We start from the raw sequence: 21481 nt of genomic DNA, 5'->3' as shown, positions 1-21481 counted from the left end.
GCAGTCGGGATGATATTCCTCTCCTTTGCCGCGCGGGTGATGCATTTTTTTTTACCACCACTGTAGGGATGGGACAACTTGAATAGGAAAGGTTCTGACAGAGGTGACTCATTGAGCACCCAAAATGTCCATAGATTGATTATAATTACATTACAAGTACGTCTAGGTGTAATGTTGAATATGAAATAGGAGTTGAATTGAGTACTAAACACCGAAGCAGCAGAGAAAAATAGCTTTATAAAGTTATGCTCCTTGAGACTTACGTCTGCTGATGGGATGCAGGAGTCCTGGCTGCGGAGGTTGCTTCGGCTTGCTTACTTTCGTGTTGCTCTTGGCGAACTCCAGTCGGATCGTTTGTGGCAAGTCAGGATCAAAGCGCACGCCCTGCTGGAAGAACGAGTAACCCTTTGTCATTTAGCCCAGTTTAGATCAAATAAATAAATAATGGTGCTCAAATAATAAATAATGTCCCAGTCTAGTTCAAATAAAAAAATAACCCAGTCTAGCTCAAATAAAAAAATAACCCAGTCTAGCTCAAATAATAAATAATGGAAAAATAGCTGGCGGCAAGGTCTGATGAATGGCACGGCAAGGTCTGCTGTACATGGCAAGGTCTGATGTATGGTTACGTAGTCCAAGTAACCATACATCAGAGTTTGTGTCGGATCCGGTAGCTCTGATTTTTTTGCTGAGTTGTTTGTGACATTAGTGCAATAAATAACGCAAGTTTGTGACTTCAACCGCCGAAAGCAACCTTTTCAAAAATCGAAAAAACGGTGACATGTTAGACTGCACTGTATTTTTGCGGATTTTAACCCTAAACGACTATGTTTTCAATAATACCTACTACGGACGTTTTAGAGGAGACTGAATTTGCTACAATAGAAGTCTAGAACTGTTTTTCTAGACCCAATTTTTTCCGAGATAAAGAGTTATAAAGTTTATGTTTTTGCGAATCTCGCAAGTTTTAGCAACATATTTTCGTTCTGAATGGCTGTATCTGGGAAACTATTTGATCCAAACAGATCATATTGTTGCAAATTTAATCTGCTTTGAAAACGTTCGTAATAGGTATTATTGAAAAACTGGTCGTTTCGGGTTAAAATCGGCGAACTGTAGTGAAGTCTAAAATTTCTCGGTATTTTCGATTTTTGACTAGGTTGCATTCGGTGCTCGAGGTAATAAACTTGAATTATTTATTGGATCACTATTATAAACAACTCAGCAAAAACCAAAACTACCGGATTTGACGGAAGGTACTTTCCCCCTCTTCAGGCGATAAGATTACTGAACTCTTATGAAGTTAATAGTTAGCAATTCAAAAATTGCATTTATTAGAATGAAAAAGTTGCATTTGCGAAACTTTGAGTGACAATTCAATCATCTCATCAACTGACTTCATTTCTAGAACACAAGAAATGAAACCTCTGGGCTATAGTTGTGCTCTAGAGCTTTGGAACCCTTGGCTGCTGTTTTTGTGGCATGGGGACTGCACACAGAGATACAAACCTCTGCAGATTGAATTGCGTAAATACCAATTTTTAATAGTTTACAGTGCAACTGCTGCAAAATTCAAGGAAAATGCTTGAGATTCACTTCAAATAATGTCTGGCTTCTGATCTACTACTCTAAGCATGCAGGGGCAAAATTAATGCTCTGTAACTGAACGTTCAATGGACGTTCTTGATGGGCGTTCGGTTGATGAGAATGAAGATTTTAAGGGTTAACATCAATTGCTCGCTTACACTGCACTCACAGATGTGAGTCAAATTCAGCGCAACAGTTAATTGTTATAGCTATCGTAGCTTGAAGTGATCTGAAAGTTGCCGGATCAATATCTGGCTCAAATTCTTCAATTGGGGATGATACCTTTGTGACTGCAAAATTAGAAGAGATAAAGAGACTTATCGACTCGTTGAAGTGCTCGATCAATAAAAAAAAAAAGCTTCTGTTTTGATGATGGAAAAATGAAGAAAAATACATTCTACAAAAATTTTTTAAGCAAAAATGCAAGAATATAACACCTAAAAAAGAACATTATTCTATGATTTCACAAACCAGAATAGACTTAACAGTCGCTATGTGCTTTCTAGTAGCTCGTCAACTTACATATCTCAAAGCATTATTTATCAAAAGTCTTAAGTTTGAATATGTCGTTTTAAATACCTTCAACGGTATTTTTACGAACTCTGGCGAGGTAAAATGTCGTCATCTGTAGCCTAGAACTGCTCGCAGAAAGATTCCTTCAGCGATCTTGTACCAGCTCCTCTTTCTACTGCATTTGAACTAACTCCCTTTTAGTAAAAAATGAAATAAATGTCGTTTATATAACATGTCAATGCACAGCAGTTTGGGTTTATTGAGCAACAGCTGGTTAAGCTCCTGGATTTGACTCATTTGAGCCAATCAAGTCATCACATTGTCAATTTAATATCCTGACTCGATGCCGTATTCCAAATACTTTACGATGGTCTATAAAGTTTGAACATAACAGCACCCATTTATTTTGGAAACTTGGGAAAAGTATTTATATTCTGCTTGTGTGAAAGCACACATGTCAGTGTAGTTCGGCATTAAAAAAAGCAGTTTGTTTATTGATAACCTGAAGCCTATTTTTCTCGCAGTTCAATCATCGAGGCATTTAAATGATGACCATCATGAAATGGGCAATGTGCGCTTAGTACAAGGAAATCCTGGAAAGTTATAGCTGTGTATACGAAAGCTGAACATTCATGGAAAAAAAATGTGTAAGTGATCAACATATAAATCCAAACGGCAATTATAGACATTATTGCATAGTTTTTTTCTTGATGCATACCTGAAAACAAATATTAACTTTGAATTGTTTCTGCAAATCGAAATTTCGCGCTTTCTGTCAAAAGCATTTCTAAGAAAAGTTGCTTTTCCGGAAAAACCACAGACACTTGAGAGTAAAACTCTTGATACAAGTATGAATTCTCATTTTCTTATGTTTCAGAAATTTAAAGCAAAAAGTTTTTCTAAAAATGAATAATCTGTACCTATTGAGGATAGTCAGTGACTCCATTTTAGGCGTGAAGCTCCTCAACTGACCCTTTCCAAAAACATGATGGCTTCTCATATAAATTATTCATTTCTAAAAACTAATCTCTCTCAACTGTTGAACCATTTCATTTTGATTGAATTTTTTGCGCCTTTTTGCGCTCAAACTGCTGTTGCTTATTACACAAAATTGACTATCAGAAGTAATTACGCTTCATATCAGCCCAAATGCTTTATTCTCTTCTTCAATCTCTCCTACTTTATTTTAACACAATAAATAAATAAATAAAGTGAAATGAAATGAATAGAATTAAGAACTCGCTTTGAGCTTATTGAAGATATGTGTTCCAACGCCATTAAGGCTTTTCGTGCGATAATGAACTAAGCAGTGGCGTACCCAACATTTGTGACACCCGGGGCGGTAATTTGTGGTGTCGCCCCCCCCCCTCTACTCACGCAAAAGAAAAAAATATATGTATGAAAACATGACATTTTCAGAAACAACTTCCTTTGTGTTTTGCGAAATTTTAAGTGGGCTAATGTACAAAAAGCAAATAAAAATGAGGGGTTCGGGAGTTTATCCCCCGGAAAATTTTCAAATTTGTAGTCTTAGAAATGCGTTTTATCTTCATATTTTTCAAAAACTTGCAATTCCACTGTAGGTGTCACCCCCCCCTCCCGACGGGTGATACTCGGGGTGGACCGCCCGCCCCCCCGTAGTGACGCCACTTCTTAAAGGTATTAATATTATAATCATACGTCAGTTTTAATTCCACGCGAAAACGAACTGTGTCACTGACACTTTATATCTGTTGGAATACAGCTCCAAACTTTTAATGCGTTCCACTTAATGTACTAATTATGTCATTAACTCATGCACAGAAGGCTTCAACGGATGTGGGTACTAATATCAAGTGTGCACCATTCACTTCATCGCAGAGACGTTCATTGTCCCTTTGCTGAATGCTTAGTAGATGACAATCCCTATAATAGTGTATAATTGCTATCAACACTGCTTTCATCAAACCCAATAGGGTATAACTGCTATCAATGTCACTGTAAAATGTGGGATTTAGTCCAGATAATGGTCAAATAAGAAACAAATACCAAGTAAACTAACCTCCTTAGAGAAAATTTCATTAACTTTTGAAGAAATTATCTATTATGACACTTCTAATGTTACTTATTTTCTGCATACTTGATTGATATCTCTGAGAGCACTTGAAAGGTAATTTGGTTATGATTTAAGAAGTAATTTTCGGATACTTAATATAAATATGCAGAATACTACAAAGTAATTCATGAAAGGAAATTTACCGTTTTTATAATCGACTGAGAAAAGAAATTTTAAGCCGCAATTTTTGTTTAGAAATAATTAGCTTCTGAACTCTTAAAGTCCACAGAATTTACTTGTGCATGACTAATTTCAAAGATATTAACTCAAGTGTGTGGCATAGTCCGTTATTGCACTGAAGACCTCTGTAAATGAGGCATTATTTTCTCCGATCCTTTTGAGAAGCAAGGAGTTGCTTCTTCTTTCTGCATTCCAATTTCTTCCTTCGTCCGCTCCGATGTGATAAATATTAAATGCGTTATAAATTTTAAAGTTCCCATTCGGATGAGAAGTTTGCAATCAAAGCTTTTTAAAGAACTGTCAGTCCCATTTTCGGAGGTGGCGTGAAATCGGGAGCAAAGAAATGAGACTTTGTCATCCCATTAACAAGTTTCTGATTCCTTCGCTAGCTCTTTTCACAATCTGCATTCTTTAAAGCCGGTTTGGGTTACGGCAGTGGTGTCAAACAAAAATTGCATGCGGGACGCATTCTCGATCAAAAAGTGGGATATGAGGAGGATTTTCTTGCGATACGCTGTAAATAAGAGAAGAAATCAGTATGAAATTTTTAAAAGGAAAAAATTAATTTTGTGAGAATCATGAATTCTAAATATTTTTACTTTTGGTCTGTGTCTAAAATTGTATTTAGTTGCAATTACTTACTCATTTTAACGAATATTTTAAAAAGGAATTTATCATCATTGAAAAGAAAACGAGACGAACATTGAAATCAAGAGTTTGAGATGACTTTTCCATAAATTCTGCTGTTGTGCTCAAATTTATAAAGGAAAGAGTAAACTGAATGTCATAATATTTGCAAAGCAGCACAGATGCTGTATGTACAATTTTGGGATAATTGCTTCAATGCATTTGCAGTTTATGAGTGGAATCAGCAATGGCGATTGCTGGCTGCAGATATCGCTGGTTGTATTTTTCAACAATATCTCATGCAAGGATGAAAGGAAAAAGAGCAGATGATCTTACTTGCCCAGACATCATGTCAGTAGTTTTGCAGTACGTTTACGTAATGGTAGTGATATGAAGATGAGTGCGTTATAATGTTGGAAAATAAGACTCGGAGAAATGGTAAATAACCCAAGTACTACTGCTTCAGTCAACAGTTTGATGTTAAAGCTTAAGACGGTTAGGGTACTACGGCTAACGACTACAGTGCTCCTGCTGTTATATTATATTGCTTCTCGGATTATAGTACTTGGTATACGTCTAGTAAATATACGCGCTTAGTTCCAAACGCGTAGAGACCAGATGACATCACTTACAACAGATGTTCTCATCCTTTCAGGTTCTGTGCACCCTTTTGAACCCTGATTGAGGTCACGCCCCCAGCACCACCACTATTTGCAGTGCTGTTTGTTTACAAACGGAACTCCGATTAAAAGCCGTTATTTTACAGTTGAAATGTGTTCCAGTTGTTTACCTGTAAATCGAGCTTCGCCGCTTCGGCTCCTGCCCTTGTTGTGAAGGTGACGAATCCCACCGGCTGCAAGAGAAGCTCAATGTTAAGTTACATTCGTAGAATTCATTTAATAAACAAAATGTATGTAAATAAACTACTCGTTTTTAATGAAAACGGTCTAGAAAGCATGGCTAATTGAGTAAGTTTTAGTATGGAACGGAGATTTACAAAATCACACCTCGCTATAATTGCAATAAAAAGTAAACTGCATATACCACGGATAGCGTGCTAACCAAATAAGAAATGAAAATGGAAGCAAACTGTCTGTATCCCCAACATGTGCAAACAATAGGCCGTGCTTGCAATCGCTACCTGGTTATAGTGCATCTCAGGATTGTTAGCACTCGTCCTTGGGCAGGTCCACTTCAAATCCGGTAAAAACAAGGGACGCTATTATCAAGCCTTGGTAACGCAAGTTTTTTTCGGGAAGCGCTGTTGTTTGTTTACAATGAGAAATAAGTTTCAAATATAAGCTCATACCAAAGTCCCTAATAATGCACATGCTGTGGAAGTCTTAATTTCACATCTCTGTTACTTTTCTTCCCATTTCCTACGAATTCCATGCTTTTAACTCTTCCATCGTGTGTCAGCAATGCTGAGGCGCACTATATTATCTCTGTGTTTCAGCAAAAAGGAAGAGAGCATCGAATTATTTCACGTCTGAAATAAAAGCTATATGTTTTAGATTAGACGGGACAGGATGTTTGATCCTGGAGTACAGGTACGTTACCAGAAACAAGCTCGGGAAAATGTGGCCAATACATCCCCCCCCCCAGCCATAGGGATTTTTTAATTTTTTAAGCTGGAACTCTAGTGAAAACAGTTACAAAACAAAAAGCGAGGAAATTTAAACTATATAAAACTAAAGCTTAAAGCGGACATTTTTTTCCATGACTTTAATGGAAGACCGAGTAATCAATGCCATGGAATAATCATGTATACACGCAAGGGTTTTGATAGATTGGCCACATAAGTACATTAGTCATTGTTTTTAGGGTATGTACGTTTTTTTATGTAATTAAACATTTTAAATTACGGTGAATGAATTTTCGCCGTTGCTTCATGAATAATTCCTTCTTTATCTATTAGCTCAGGAATTCACATAAGGGGAGTTTCGCCAGAAAACCAGTGAATTTTAATCTTTACGCCTATCATAACAATGACTAAGTTTTAGGGACAAAAAAAAAAAAAAAAAAAAAAAAATCAAAGAGGTCTAAAGTTGAAACTAAGTTATAAAACTGCTCTTTTCTATACATTTACGGGAAATTTTAATCTCTGTTGTAAGCGTCACTAAACCCAACTTTTATGTTCGAGGTAGACCGTCTTTAATAAAGAGCTTATTGTAAAGTAAAGTGGTCTGTTTATTTACTTCCCTGTTCATATTTTGTTAATTTTTGTAACTGAAGTCTTATTTCCCATCTTTGGTCAATTGGTACGAGTATAATTTAAATAAATGTCCATTATTGGAAATTAAATTCTTTAAACTTTTAAAAAAATATTCAAAAACTAGCATGTCCTGAAAGGACATTTACTCTTTTCATGAAGTTTTAATGAGGTGAAATGTGTGTCATTGATGAGAACCATGCCATGCAGACTGAGTTTCATCTATTAAGAAATCAGCGAACTACTTACGGAAGAGGTTTTTCCATTTTTGCTTGTTACTTTTAATAAAGATCCTTCGTACCCCTGTAAAAAATAAATAGGGCTTAGAAATCAAGACAAAGGTAAGTGTGTGCACTATTTTTGTTATACACACTATTTTTGTCCTATTTTGTTCAAAATCAATTTCTGTCCTTTGGACCTTTTTTTTTCAATTTTTCAAAACCTTACAATAGCGTTCCAAAGTGAAAACCTTCGTTTGTATCTTATACCTTCGTTATCTGAATTTCTTCATATGTGGATGCAAAAACTACAAATAAACTGTAGTTCAGTAGAATTCTTTTTCTTCAGGCACCCGTTGAGAAAATTTTGAAATTTCGGAAAAGAAAAAGAAGCATTTAATGTACTTGGTTAAATTAAAGTTTAATGTGCTTTTAAATCGAAATAACACCTGACGGGGGAGGGGGGGGGGTCACAGTTCGAGCTATTGATTTCGTGTGTAAGAAAACTTCATAAAAATGGAACAGTTAACTTTCTGTACATTTGATAGACAGCTTAACTTGAATTTTTTGTGTTGCCCACGTTTGTAAATAATGCCCACGTTTGTAAATAATGTAATTAGTAACTGAAATTACGAAAGCATTTTTTAAAATTACGCCGTAAGGATGTACAACGAACACACACTTTTGAATATGGATTAGATATTCTTATTTTTGGCAACATAAATTAATTCTGTGTGATAAAATTAATCTCAATATAAAATTTAATTGTATTTTGACCATTTAAATAGAAGCGAAAGTAATTTTTAGGTACATTGTTATATTTAACACTATATCTGTGCCCACTCAGCTGTGTCCGAGCAGTTAATCTAAAAAAGTCCTTTAAGCTTATGTAAAGCTCGAAAAACACCAAACAGACAAAGCTGTTTTTATTAACTAAAATGTGCGGAGAATTTTTCTTAGCTCCATGCGTATTTCGAGAACTAATAAACAAGTTCTGATAAAATGACGACAACTGTCCCTCAAAATTCTCTCCTTCAAAGAAAAATACATTTAACTTAAATACGCTTTAAAATTTGTACAAAACGATAATCGTTTTTTGAAGGAAAAAAAATGAAAATGCACATTACAATTAGAACAAGACCAAAACCTTGCTTCCGAAGGAAAGAAAAGCGTTTCAGTTAAAGCATATAAAAAGTCCCTCCGTCCCTGAGAAAAAAAAAAAAAAAAAAAAAAAAAAGAAATTACGATGAGCATTACAACTAAAGCACACCCTTTTCCCCTGAAGAAAAAATATAACTAAATTAAGCAACACAAAAATGAGCTTGAATTCCTATCTGACAAGTTAACGTTTCCGCAATCAAGGATCAGCCAGGTGATAATACTGTAAAAAATTTAATTTTGATCACAAAGCAGGTTATTTGCTTTTCAGATTTTTTCTTCCTAATAAGTAAAATACAGAACTCTCCCTAATAAACTGTAAGTTATCATCAAAATATAAATTTTCCATTCAGTAAGAAAAAGCCACAATTGTAACATTAAATAATAGACACTATTACAAATTGCAATATTAAAAAAAAGGAAAGGACACATTTATTTTGAAGAAGACAAAATGAAAATGAAAAGCCCATTCCAAATGAATTTATTTAAATACCTTGGGTACATCAAATTCTAAACCTGGATGTGATTTAAAGAACAATCATTTATAATAGCTGTTTCGATAGGAGTATATTAACATGTGAAGAACATCCAATTAAAAAAAATCCAATAAATAAATAAATGCGATATTAGGAATAATCATTCAAAATCACACTATCTAAGGGCTTAAAGTGGAATAATAAACCTGCAACGTACATCTATCCAGTCCGAAAGAAATTGCCAAAACAAAACATAATAAGTTGCGATCTATCGCCGAAAAATATAAATAAGAGTAAAAAAGTTATATTAATTTGAATTTTTGGCATCTTGAATTCAAATTATGTTTTTCGCAATCACGAGCGCGTGTGTGTTTGTGTAGGCGCATGTGTGTGGGTGCGTGTGTGTGTGTATGTATGCATGTGTGTGCGTGTTGTGTATGCAGTGCTGTGTGTGTAGGCGTTCGTGTGTGTATGTAGGCATAAGTGTTTGTATCTGTGTGCAGGCATGAGTGTGTGTGTGTGTGTGTGTAGGAGTATGTGTTTGTGTCTATGCGCAGGCATAAGTGTGTGTATGTGTGTATAGGTGTGTGTGTGTATGCGTGTGTGTGTGTAGGATATGGATGCAACCTGGAGACGGTTTTCGCAAGAAGAGCAGCATCGTGAGGCCGGTCGACGCGACGGTGGTGCTGGCAGAGGGTGCTGGTGGGAAAATAAAATGATAGGAATTCAAAACAGTCAAATGAGAACAATAAACAATCGTGATTGCTCAAAAAAAAAAAAAAAAAAAAAAAAAAAAAAAAAAAAATCAGTAAAAATAAGTTCTATATTCATATATGCAGTGACATAATAACATTTAATTAAATAGAATTATTTTATTGGCCACGCAGCAAAAGATCACGTTGCTCGCTGTCCACCAATCACAAAAAGAATATATTTGGACGAACGTCAGGCATTCTGCAAAGTGACTACAATAATCCATCCTGATTGCTCCTTGAGTGAAAATCCCCCTTGTCCGCAGTAAAATAATTATTACAATTACAAAAAATAAAATCCGTTCCGTGCCTGTTGAGAAAAAATAAATAAAATACTAGTTACAGTTACAACAAAAGGAAAACCACCCTCAACCCGGAAGGAGAAAGAATAATTACATTAAAAAAAAAACCTAGTGTAATTCCTTAAAAATATCCAGTCTAATTCGAACAATTTAAGCCCTCCCCCCCCCCCCCCAAGGAGAAGTGTTTTCTTTACTTTAAATGTGCACTCAAAATTTAACCTAAGTTACAAGAGTACTTAGTGTCGTAATAATAAAGAAAATTCCCTTCTAAAAATGACAATTATCAGGAAAACATCCGATAAAGTAAATTTGAAAAAAAAAAAAAAAAAAAACATAGTAAACCATGTGCATGGAACCATAAGTTATGTGCCCTCGTGGCTCCGCTATCGAAATATGAAGTCTAAAAGTCTGCCGAAATTTTCAGTCAAGTCCCTTAATTAAGCGAGTTTTGGTAAGAAGTGGAATGTACAGCGCGGATTCAACATCTGCATCAGACAAGACATAGCATTCCCACTTTTGGTCATCAGCAAAGCGGGTGAAAGATGTTTTACATTAATTCTTTACTTAAGGGTCTGAGGTCTTCTATTGTACCTTAGCGACTTTTATCGATTTTGTTTGGATAACAGGGGTTGTTATAACGAACGTTGACTATACGAATATTTTGGAAATAATAACTATTCCCTCTATTCATGATGAGTTTTCCAACATCGACAATTTTGCAGTGTATTGTATTGACATTTACTTTCCGTTGTTTTCTTTTAAAAATGTTTTTTTTTTCGATTTTAAATTGAGTTAAATGTTTTTCCCATAACAGTGTTCAGACAAAAAAACTTCATGTGTTGATTATATCTGTTTTTAAAAATATAAACTGATACCATAATAAATGGCCATTTTCCTTTCCACTTCAGAGACAATCATTTTCACATTTTATTTTCTATATACGAGCTCAAATCGAGCTGTTTTTTTTTTTTTTTTTTTTTGCACTAATTTATTTTAATTCTCTCAGATAATTAGGAAGCACTTGCAACACATTTCATGAATAAGAAGTATCACTTAAATTAAATAAGTAAAACACACTTAAAATCACACTAAAATGAAGAAATATATTATCATCACGAATGAAATGATAAAACTTAATTTCGTTTTAACTTATATTTAATTTCTTTCAACGTTGTCTTTTCTCTGGATAAAGTTCTCAACTTTTAACTTCATACCTAGGTTTCGTTGTGATTCTTTAATTTAACACATACATAAAGGATTAACGTGAAACATCTTTCATACGCTTTGCTAATAACTAAAAATGGAAATGAGATGCCTTACAAGATGCAAACGGTGAAATGGTTTTCAACGTCCTGCCAAGTCTTTAAATTTGGTTACTTTTCATAATACATCGACAGACTTTATAAAAACGAGGGAATGAGGGCAAATAATTTATGGGTCAAAAAGTGTATCAATGTGCTCTTTCGAGTGTTACCATTTTTAGGCTTTTTCGTTATTACATAACTCTCCCGTGGTTCCCTGGTTAGTATTTCGATTTATAATTAAAACAAAATGAAAAATCATACTCCCTCAAAGAAAAGATTTTCAGTAAAAAACGTAACGAGTAGCCAAAAACCGCTTAAGTAATTCTGCCAATAAACAATCATTGCTTAAAATTAAATATTTCACTTCTGAAAAAACGCGCTTTTGTTGCGTTTCCGATTTCTGTGAGCAAAAAGAGATTATTTTACCTGTTATGATCACCAACAGGGCTGTGGAGTCGGAGTCGGACTGATTTTGGGGTAAAGGAGTCGGAGTCGGAGTCTTTAGAAAGCATGCCGACTCCGGACTTCTTTTTTTCTTTCATTGTCACTGACTCTCCTTGCATTTTTTAAAAACTGACTACCAATTGAATTGTTAGGCAACAAAACATGAATGAATAGCTACTAATGAGAAAATACCTGCCATTATGGCAATCAGCTAGCTTGAGTGCTTACCGAACTTTCTGTAGCCATCCCTCAGTTTGCTTGCTTTTTTAATTAACTACTAGCAACTGTCAGCAAACGGTTTTGCTGCCTAACATTTTCAAGTAATCACTCTCAAATAAAAATAGAAATATAGTGTTTTGTTCGATTTCAGTTATAAAATAGTAAAAGGAACGTAACAATTTAGTAAGTCGAGACCCGAAGCTCAGGTGGAAACTTTTGAGGGTGATCGGCAAATTCAAATAAGGTCTGGCGCGAAAGCACGAATCCAAAAGATCCGATAAAATAATCTGTTTTATTTTTCTTTGTTAAGACTATTTCTATAAGCTTGGTTCTCACTAAAAAGTATGGAACAAAATAAGTGTAAATAATTTCTTGATTACAACACTCAATAATTGCAGTAAATCTTAAAATCTTTATATTAATCTTTCTAAAGCAGACAGTAAAATTTAAATTAAAAATTTAGCGAAGAAGAAATATAGGTATAGTAAAAACTATTCGTACAAATTTGCATACCTCCGCATTTTGTGCAAAATTAGCAAATTAGCTCCTGACGTATATGTGCCCTATTTTTGCTGAAATTTTATTGATGAAATATAATTTAAAATATATTCGGGAAAATTTTCAGAATTAAAGCATTTATATATTTTTTTTATAAACTCTGAAATTAACTTTGGGTATCACCTACCAGATGGTTGTCACCCGAGCCAAACCACTCCCTCTCAAGAACTTGGACTTTGAAAAAAAAAGCTCTTTGGAAAATTGGAGCTTTCGAAAATTGAAAGCACACGATTTGATCAATATTTATTTGTTAAACATTAAAAAAGGGGGGGGGGGGGCAAATTACAGCTAATCCTTTTCAATTTTTTTAAAGGGATTTTTAAGTCTTTAGTCACTTGTTAAGTCTTAAGTCACTTTCAAACTCGTAACTATTGGAAAATTTGATTTTTAATTGATTTTAAAATGTTGTTATGCGTCTTGGGTTTACAATAAAAAACAAAATGCGAAATTTTCATAAAAAGAATTAATATTTCAATCTCTGTTTAGAGGTTTTCCTCCTTCCCCTAAAGGGAGAGAGGGAAATCAAAAAGTACAGTAAAAAAAAATAAAAAAAATCAGGAGTCGGAGTTGGAGTCGGACGTTTCAAAATCCAGGAGTCGGGGTCGGAGTCGGTCATTTTCCTTCCGACTCCGCAGCCCTGATCACCACAAAAGGGCTGTGAATTGCTTTAAAGTAATCATTTGTACAAAAATAGAGGAAAGAAAAAGAAACGAAGGCCGTCAGCGATCTAACTATGGCAACAACATACAAAGTCACTTTCTGTCGCGAAGATGAGTTCCATTAATCTTCAGTTTTTGATTTTGCTCTCTGGGGGGGGGGGGAGGGGGAGGGGGGCTTAATTTTTTGGAATTGCTTGGCTTGCGTAAAGTAATCCTTGGATTCTTGCTTTTTAAAAACAAATCTTGCAGTTCTAACGTTTATAGAAACTTCAAACAAATTTCATCTAATACAGAAAATTTCATGCTTTTAAAAGCTTTTAAACTTAAGAATGTGCATGAAATATTCCATCCTCAGATTAGTCAGTTTTCGTGAAAAATGAGCTAAAAAATCGAATAAAAAAAAACATAAAATACATGCACTCAAACTCAACCCTCATTCTAGGATGATTAACAAGCTACTTAATGACCTCACTTAACCTTAAATGAGCTGATAATTATTCACTTTAAATAAACATGTGTTCAATCACACTTTTCTTTCTTTTTTAACTGCTTACCTTAAGGAAGTGCATCTCGCCTTAAAACAAGCTTAAACTAATCATTTTTTAAAAGGATTTTTAACATCTTACCTTTGATTTCTCCTTAAACTTCTCCTTAACCTTTCATGAACATAGAATTACTCATTTTTGTAGGATACTTAACATCTTACCTGAATAACCTCATCTTAACCATTGTTGAGCTGGGAATTAACCTCCTTTCTACTCTAACAATTTATCTTAATGAAAGGATAATAAATAATGTACAAGAGCTATTTTTTTTACAAGGTCCAAAAGGTTACTAGTATAATCGTTCACGTTAGAAGTGATAACGTAAGCAAGTTTCAATGGAATTTCCAGCTGAATGTGAATTTTGTGCTGTCATATTATCTTTGCAAGCTAAGGGAGGCACTGTATAAGAAATTTATTGATAAATGAGTAATGTGTAAGAGAAAACTTTCATGAGGGATAAGAAGTGTGAAGCAATGGTGTAAGGAACAAGATATGCTGATGCTCTTGAAGCATGGTGTCCGGACCATTACAGTCCGGATTTGATCTCTCTGATTTTCAACTTCTTGTAGAAATGAAACGTTGGTTCGGGCACAATTGAACGCTAGTTGTAGACCAACAAAGAGACTTGTTTATAAGACCCCCGGCTAGTGTCTTCTTGACGAGAGTAATTGAAAGTTGATACCACCCTATGACAAATGTCTCAGAACAGCGACTATGTAGAAACGTATCTGGATAATATATCTAACTATTCCAAACGAAACATTTTTCCTTTTCACTGGTTTTCATTTCGCAACTGATCAGACCTTGAAAAAAAAATCCTCGTATCAATCTCGCGCTTTCGTCTGTGTACGGGAAAACTTTATTGCTAGTTTCATTATTTTTTTCTATTTCGTGAACTAAAACTTAAAACATATTCAGAATCTGCAATTTTTACGAGTTTTCACGCCGAAAACTTTTCCTACTCTTCAAAAACACCCTTAAATAATCAAACGAAAATAATCTTTACACATGTTTTACTTCAAAAGATCCTTAGGATAAAGTTCGTTCTGAGTACGAGCAAAATAGCCTCTTAGATTAGCGCTTACATTGGATTCATGTTTAGAGTTTAAATTTGTTAAATACTTAAAACGGAACGAAACGATATTTAAATCAAAAAAAGAAATGAGCCACTCCCGAAAAACGGCCATTTTGTTCCGCATGTAACGCCTCTTATATTTCAGTAAAAATAATACTTTAAAATATTAATGAACAATTTTTTCTGCTTAACAAATTACAAATTTATGTGTGATTTCATAAGCGTCATTACCCTTTGAAATTATTATTTTTTAATGGAATATATGAACCGTTACGTGCGGGACAAAGGGTTGACTTTTTCGAGGAATGGCTCAAATATGGAAACATTGCGTCTTGGCGAAAATATTTTGAGCATAAAATGATTTTTTCTCGAATCAATCATGCGTCTAAAAGTTATTAAGAGGAAAATAAGTTGCAAACAGATGGTCGGATGGATAGACCGACACACACATTGCTAGCTTATTACCGAGCCCCATTGCATCAAACCTTTTTTAAATGCTTCTTTTAATTTTAAAATCTTTATTTACTTACTTTTTGTTTTTTAGTGTTAGAGAAAGTAAGTTAAAAAAAAAAACAATTGGAAAAGTAAGAAAAAAATCACTTTTTTAATTCTACTTGCTCACTAATTTACAAAACTTTAATAAGACAAAATTATAAAAATAAAAGAAAAAGTAGTTCGTACAAAAACTATCAAACAATAAATCACGCTTTAAAAAATCTATAACGTGTGAGAGATACTGTTCAATAGCAATAAAAAACAATCCAAATTGAACTCCGCAATGAAAAAGATGTTCAACAGCATGGGTGTTTGAAAATAACTACAGTTCATGTTAAGCGGTTCATAGACCGCTTAACTCTCTCACAGTACCGGATATTGAATAGTTCAGGTGACGTCAGTCCGGATAAGTGGATTTCAACTGTATTTTTGAAACATTCTGCAGCAGAAAAAAAAAATCTAGTACCTACCTTATATGCTCGGAAGAGAAGGTAAAGCTCTCGGGGTTTTGCGTCCATGGGTAACCCGCTCACAAAAAGGGTTCGCACCTGCAACACACATAAAGCGCATCAATAAATGGGCGACACGACGTGAAGAGACATAATATGTTTACTTTGGATTCTGCGACGATATTATTACTTTTAGTCCCTAGCAGTGGCGCAGGGAAGGGATATTTTTTGGGGATGAAAACACCCCTCAGAGCCATTAGTTTTAACATAAATGCAAATTTTAATGCAGTAGTTTATGTATATGAAAGGGGGCTGTCTTAATCAACCCCCCCCCCAGAAAGTATTTTTGACTAAAAAAAACCCCCATCCAGAAGGTATTTCTGATCAGAAAACCCCCATCCAGAAGGTATTTTTGATCAAAACTACCCTTCAGATAGTATTTCTGATCAAAAAACCACCTTTAGAATGTATTTTTGATCACCCCCCCTAGAAAGTATTTGGGATCAAAAAACCCCTCCAGAAAGCATTGTTAATCAAAAAACCCTCCCAAAAAGTATTTTTGATCAAAAAACCTCCACCAGAAGGTTTTTCTGGCTGCGTTAGTTGTCCCTAGGATTATTTATTAACCATTTCTATGCTAATGTTTTTTCGAGCCTCAACCAAACTTATAGTTGGAAACGAACGAACATGAGATGTCTCCTGTACAAAAACCGAGTACACAACATTAGATAAGTTCCATTGTATTTCAAAATGAAGCACGTAAAATGATTATGTACTAAATATTTTATACGGAAGATGCATTGAGATCCATTATGGCATAGGACAAAGAGCTGCTTCAACTGTGCTATTATATCCCCACGTTTACAGCAGCCACTAAATGTCTACTTCTGAAAATAATATGAGTAGGAATATGCTGGATTATTCCTGTTGCTGTGTGACATGAAAACAAAAGTTTTTTTTTGAGGTTTTGATAAAAAAAAAAAGTTTGTAAAGTTACTGGGAACTTCAAAACCACTTATTGGATTTCCCACATAGTGCATGAATAGATAAGAAGTTGTCGAACAAACAAATCAAGTAAAAGTAAAATCTGAAAAATAAAAACCTTACACCTAAACGAATTAAAATAGTTAAAGCGCTAATGTTACATTTTTGTTTTACAGCGAAATAACTAAGAGCTGTAAATCCGCGCGTTTTCTAACAAATTCTTTAATTATAAATTAAGATGAGCGATTTATAACTAGAATCTTGGACCAATTGTAAAAAAGAAAAATTTCCATAAATTTGAACTAACTTTCGAAGTTTCTGATGGAATTTTTCAGGTTCTTTCCCAGTTTTATAGAATAATCCAGTTACCAGCATAAATGCAATCATTTTTATGATATTTTCAGCCTGCTCAAAGTCGGTATAGATTCTTTATAGAATGTAAGGACAAAAATATCCTTGGAATTCCCTTTTTACCCATTAAAATTGCCTCTATTACGCACATAACCGCAGATAGTAAACCTAATCCGTGCTTATGCTGCAAATAACAATCTGATTTTCTTTGAACTTAAAAATGATATTACGTTTGCTTGATCCAAAATATATAGCCAACTTTTACAACATTTAAACTTTCCCAACAATTCACAGTCAATCTTCAATATAGATAATTTTAAAGCCATACATCGCCCACTTCATGAAAATAAGTAAGAACTGACATCATGTTGTAACGGCTTTTCAACGCTATGGTAGGAGAATGTGGAGCAGAGTGAAAAAGTTAAGATAATTTACTTTTTTTTAAAGTAAATGAATTGGTAATTTGACTTGAAAATTTCAGTACACAAAAAAGAACAATGGATTTTAAAATAAAACTTGCGTTGAAACATTATTTTTTTAGTTTTGGCAGTAAATGTTCGCGTTCAAAGAAAATTTCATCCTTTTTATTTTATTAAAAAAGAAAATATTTTCTATTTTTGTTTTAAAATATTTTTTCTGAAATGAATGAATGAGTAAATGAAAGAATAAATAAATTTTGAAACGTTAAACAAATAAATAAATCAACGCATGTATGAGAAAAAGTAAGTGACCGAATAAAATAGTGAATGAATAAGAAAATAAGTGAACGAGTAAATAAAAAAATAAATGAGTGAATGAATAAATAAGTGGATTAATACATGAAGTTATCGAAATAAATTAATAAATGAATTCGTAAGTGATTAATAAATGATTGAATATCTAAACAAAATGAACTATTTCCTTTACCCCGCGTGCACTTGACTAACTGTGCAAAACAATTAAATCAAAAATAAGCTTGATCTATATTATACAGCGCGATCTCGTTTAACCAGCGAGGCCTCTATTTTCGGAATCGTTAGTCTTAGATGCATACTTCCAATTGCAAAAAGGGTTAAAATAAGAAGCAGAGTTAAAATAAGAAAAGTTTGCAACAAAAATTAAAAAAAAATGTGAATAAATACGAAATCCATATTTTTATATAGTCACCAAATCCCTTACATTGCATTTAGGGAAATCAAATGCGTGGGAAAACGATTCAAACACAAAGTTTGACATTATTACGACCAATGTTCATCGAGATATGAGACGGAGCTCTTTATGACTTTCACCGTTTAAGCAGTCGATAACACTTGTGTGCCAATTTGCGTCTCGCATTTAAGTACAATGACTTCGGCGTTTTAGCAGGAACAGCACTCTTGGGTTAAGCTTTTTATATAAACCATCGTAAGGAAGGAACAAATGCACTTTAGATGTTATTTTTCCATACTTATGATAAATTTATTTGTAAAAATTGCCAAACTTTTAAACAATTAAACATTAATTAATAAAACAATGCAAGTTCCTAGTTATTTTTTCTTTCTTTTACAAAAAAGGAAGTATTGTGTTCGCGAAAACATTTTCACTCAAAAATCGGCGTTAATTTCCATTTTTCTCACCCCCGATCGAATGTTGAGTTTTTTTTTCGACCCAACCACACGTGGATATATGCCTAGGAACCTACAGACACCCGAAATATCCATGTTGACGACCCCCGAGTTAATTACCACGAATTTTCTCGTGACGTCCCTATGTACTTATGTATGTGCGTATGTGTGTATGTATCTCGCATAACTCAAAAACGGTATGTCCTAGAAAGTTGAAATTTGGTACGAAGACTCCTAGTGCGGCCTAGTTGTGCACCTTCTCTTTTGGTTGCATTCAGATGTTCATAAGGGGGTCTTTTGCCCCTTTTTGAGGGGAAATCATTGTTAATTTCAATGTAAACACAAGTGATGTCGCCAGTCTTTTGGTCGCCAAATTTTGTCGCCAAGTTGGCGACAAAATTTGGCGACCTTACGTAAGTACATACGGACGTCACGAGAAAATTCGTGGTAATTAACTCGGGGGTCGTCAACATGGATATTTCGGGTGTCTGTAGGTTCCTAGGCATATATCCACGTGTGGTTGGGTCGAAAAAAAAAACTCAACATTCGATCGGGGGTGAGAAAAATGGAAATTAATGCCGATTTTTGAGTGAAAATGTTTTCGCGAATACAATACTTCCTTTTTTGTAAAAGAAAGAAAAAATAACTAGGAACTGGTTGCATTCAGATGTTCATAAGGGGGTCTTTTGCCCCTTTTTGAGGGGAAATCATTGTTAATTTCAATGCAAACACAAGTGATGTCGCCAGTCTTTTGGTCGCCAAATTTTGTCGCCAACTTGGCGACAAATTTGGCGATTTTTTTGTTTTAAATTTGGTTTCAATTTGGCCACTGTTGGTGATATTTAGAGAGTAAACAATTGAATAACAGTAAAACTGCCAATAATGGGGAAATGACATTAAATTGGAATAAAAGGAAGTCATGTGATACACACATCAGCTCGTTTAATGTGGGGTACTGCGCAAAACATTTTTATCTATGACGAAAGACTAAAGAAAACCTACATATAAATGTACACTTTTTTTTTTTCATAGACGGCATAAAATATACAAGCTCTCGTAGGATTATTTTCCTTTTCATTAATTGGAATACATGAACTGCTATGGAAGTCTGAATTCTGTTAGAGATATTGCGTGAAACCCGAGAAAATTCGTGTGCACTTATGTGTCGATATAATTTTATGCAGCGTGTTCTCGTTCAACCTGCAAGACCTCTATTTTCGTAACCGTTAGTTCTAGATGCCCTCACAATTGCAAAAATAGTCAACATGAGGTGCAGAATTAAGGTATTGAAAGTTTGAAACGAAAAAGTAAATTTGAAATCTAACTAATTATACGGGTTCTGGGTCATCAAACCTATATTTAGGGAAATAATCTCATTTGAAAAATAATACCAACACGAAACAATTTGAAACATTTGCAACCAAAACTCAAGGAGATATTCGAGTTCAAAAATTTAAGGGACCATGAAGAAGATGAGATTGAAATATAAAGCTCTTTCATGGAGATTGACAGGTTGTCGAAGTAAGATATATATATATATATATATATCATTGCTATTCAAAATAAATGCAATTGTTATGCTATGATTCGTAAAAACACACTACAAAAACTCGTTCAGCTTGTAAAAACACACTTATGTACATGCATAATTTTGAACCTCAGTTAGCTGTTATATTTCCCCCCAAAAGCTGTTATTGACTGCGAGTGTAAAGTGGTGTCACAAAACGCTGCGTTTCATACCTCAGTGAATATTTGTCGTACTAATGTCAAACGTTTTGTGCTGATGTTATTTTTCAAAGGAAACTATTTCCCTAAACATAAGTTAGGGAACCGCGGGTCCGTATTAAAAGTTAGTTTCCTTTTTTCCCCACTAATTTTAGTTTTCGCGTCATATCGTAACTCTGCACCTCATGTTGACTATCTTTACAATTAGAATTACGCATCTAGAACTAACGGTTGCGAAAATAGAGGTCTTGCAGGTTAAACAAGGACACGCTGTATACTTACTAACTTATGAAAAACAATAATTTAGAGCCATTAATAAACTAAAATATTCTGACTCGTTTTTTAAAAAAACTAGTTATAGCCGTAATCGTATTGAGATACGACTAGAGCTCGGTAAAACTACCAAAAAAGAAAAAAAAAAAAAAAAAAAAAAATAAAAACACTTGCAATTCGAATAACGTAACAAAAATAACTAAAGTTTCTGAGACCACTAAAATCTTTAAAGGTAAATGTATTAAACAGGTCAGAACATGGCCATTTTTGTAACAATATCAGCAAGTTTTTCTTTCAAAGTGTTTTTAAAAGTAATTACTTGGCTCTCTTCGCTTCTTTTTTCAGTTATTTTTAAGTTACAATTTTTTCAGTTATTTTTAAGCTACAAATTTTTCAGTTCGCCAGATGCTTATTAATGTAAAGTATTAAACCTTCTGAATTTCATTTTACGCCGGTCTCAATGCCGTTTTAATTAAAGCGTAGTGTTTCTCTTTTAAAATGTAATCGTCATTTAGTGAGCATTAAAATTCTATTATTAAAAAAAAACTTTTTAATGTCTCGCAAGATAAATCGCCTTACTCGAAACTGGATGAGTTTTGACTCGTCATTCAATGACTCTTTAACACTTGGAATTAAAAATGAATTATAAATTATTTTAAATTAAATTCAAAAGTTCTTAAAAATGTCCTTTTTATAA

General features: G+C 34.0%; 1 protein-coding gene across 2 annotated transcripts in view; it reads right to left on the bottom strand.

Annotated features, from left to right (window-relative positions):
* Positions 1 to 21481, bottom strand: part of LOC129218542 (protein couch potato-like) — a 147809-nt gene that overhangs the window by 20348 nt on the left and 105980 nt on the right. Inside the window, exons 2-5 of one of the 2 annotated variants that reach the window (XM_054852839.1) lie at positions 15890 to 15967; positions 7464 to 7517; positions 5793 to 5855; positions 264 to 387 (exon numbers count right to left, since the gene is read on the bottom strand). In XM_054852839.1, coding sequence (XP_054708814.1) covers positions 264 to 387; positions 5793 to 5855; positions 7464 to 7517; positions 15890 to 15967 — 319 coding nt within the window. The remainder of the gene's footprint in view (positions 1 to 263; positions 388 to 5792; positions 5856 to 7463; positions 7518 to 15889; positions 15968 to 21481) is intronic. The other variant, XM_054852840.1, reaches the window with a different exon arrangement.

The sequence above is a fragment of the Uloborus diversus genome, chromosome 3 (genome assembly GCF_026930045.1).
Source record: "Uloborus diversus isolate 005 chromosome 3, Udiv.v.3.1, whole genome shotgun sequence".
In the NCBI taxonomy this organism is placed as follows: domain Eukaryota; kingdom Metazoa; phylum Arthropoda; class Arachnida; order Araneae; family Uloboridae; genus Uloborus; species Uloborus diversus.
The sequence above is the reverse complement of the archived record's forward strand: the minus strand, read 5'-3'. Positions and strand labels throughout refer to the sequence as shown.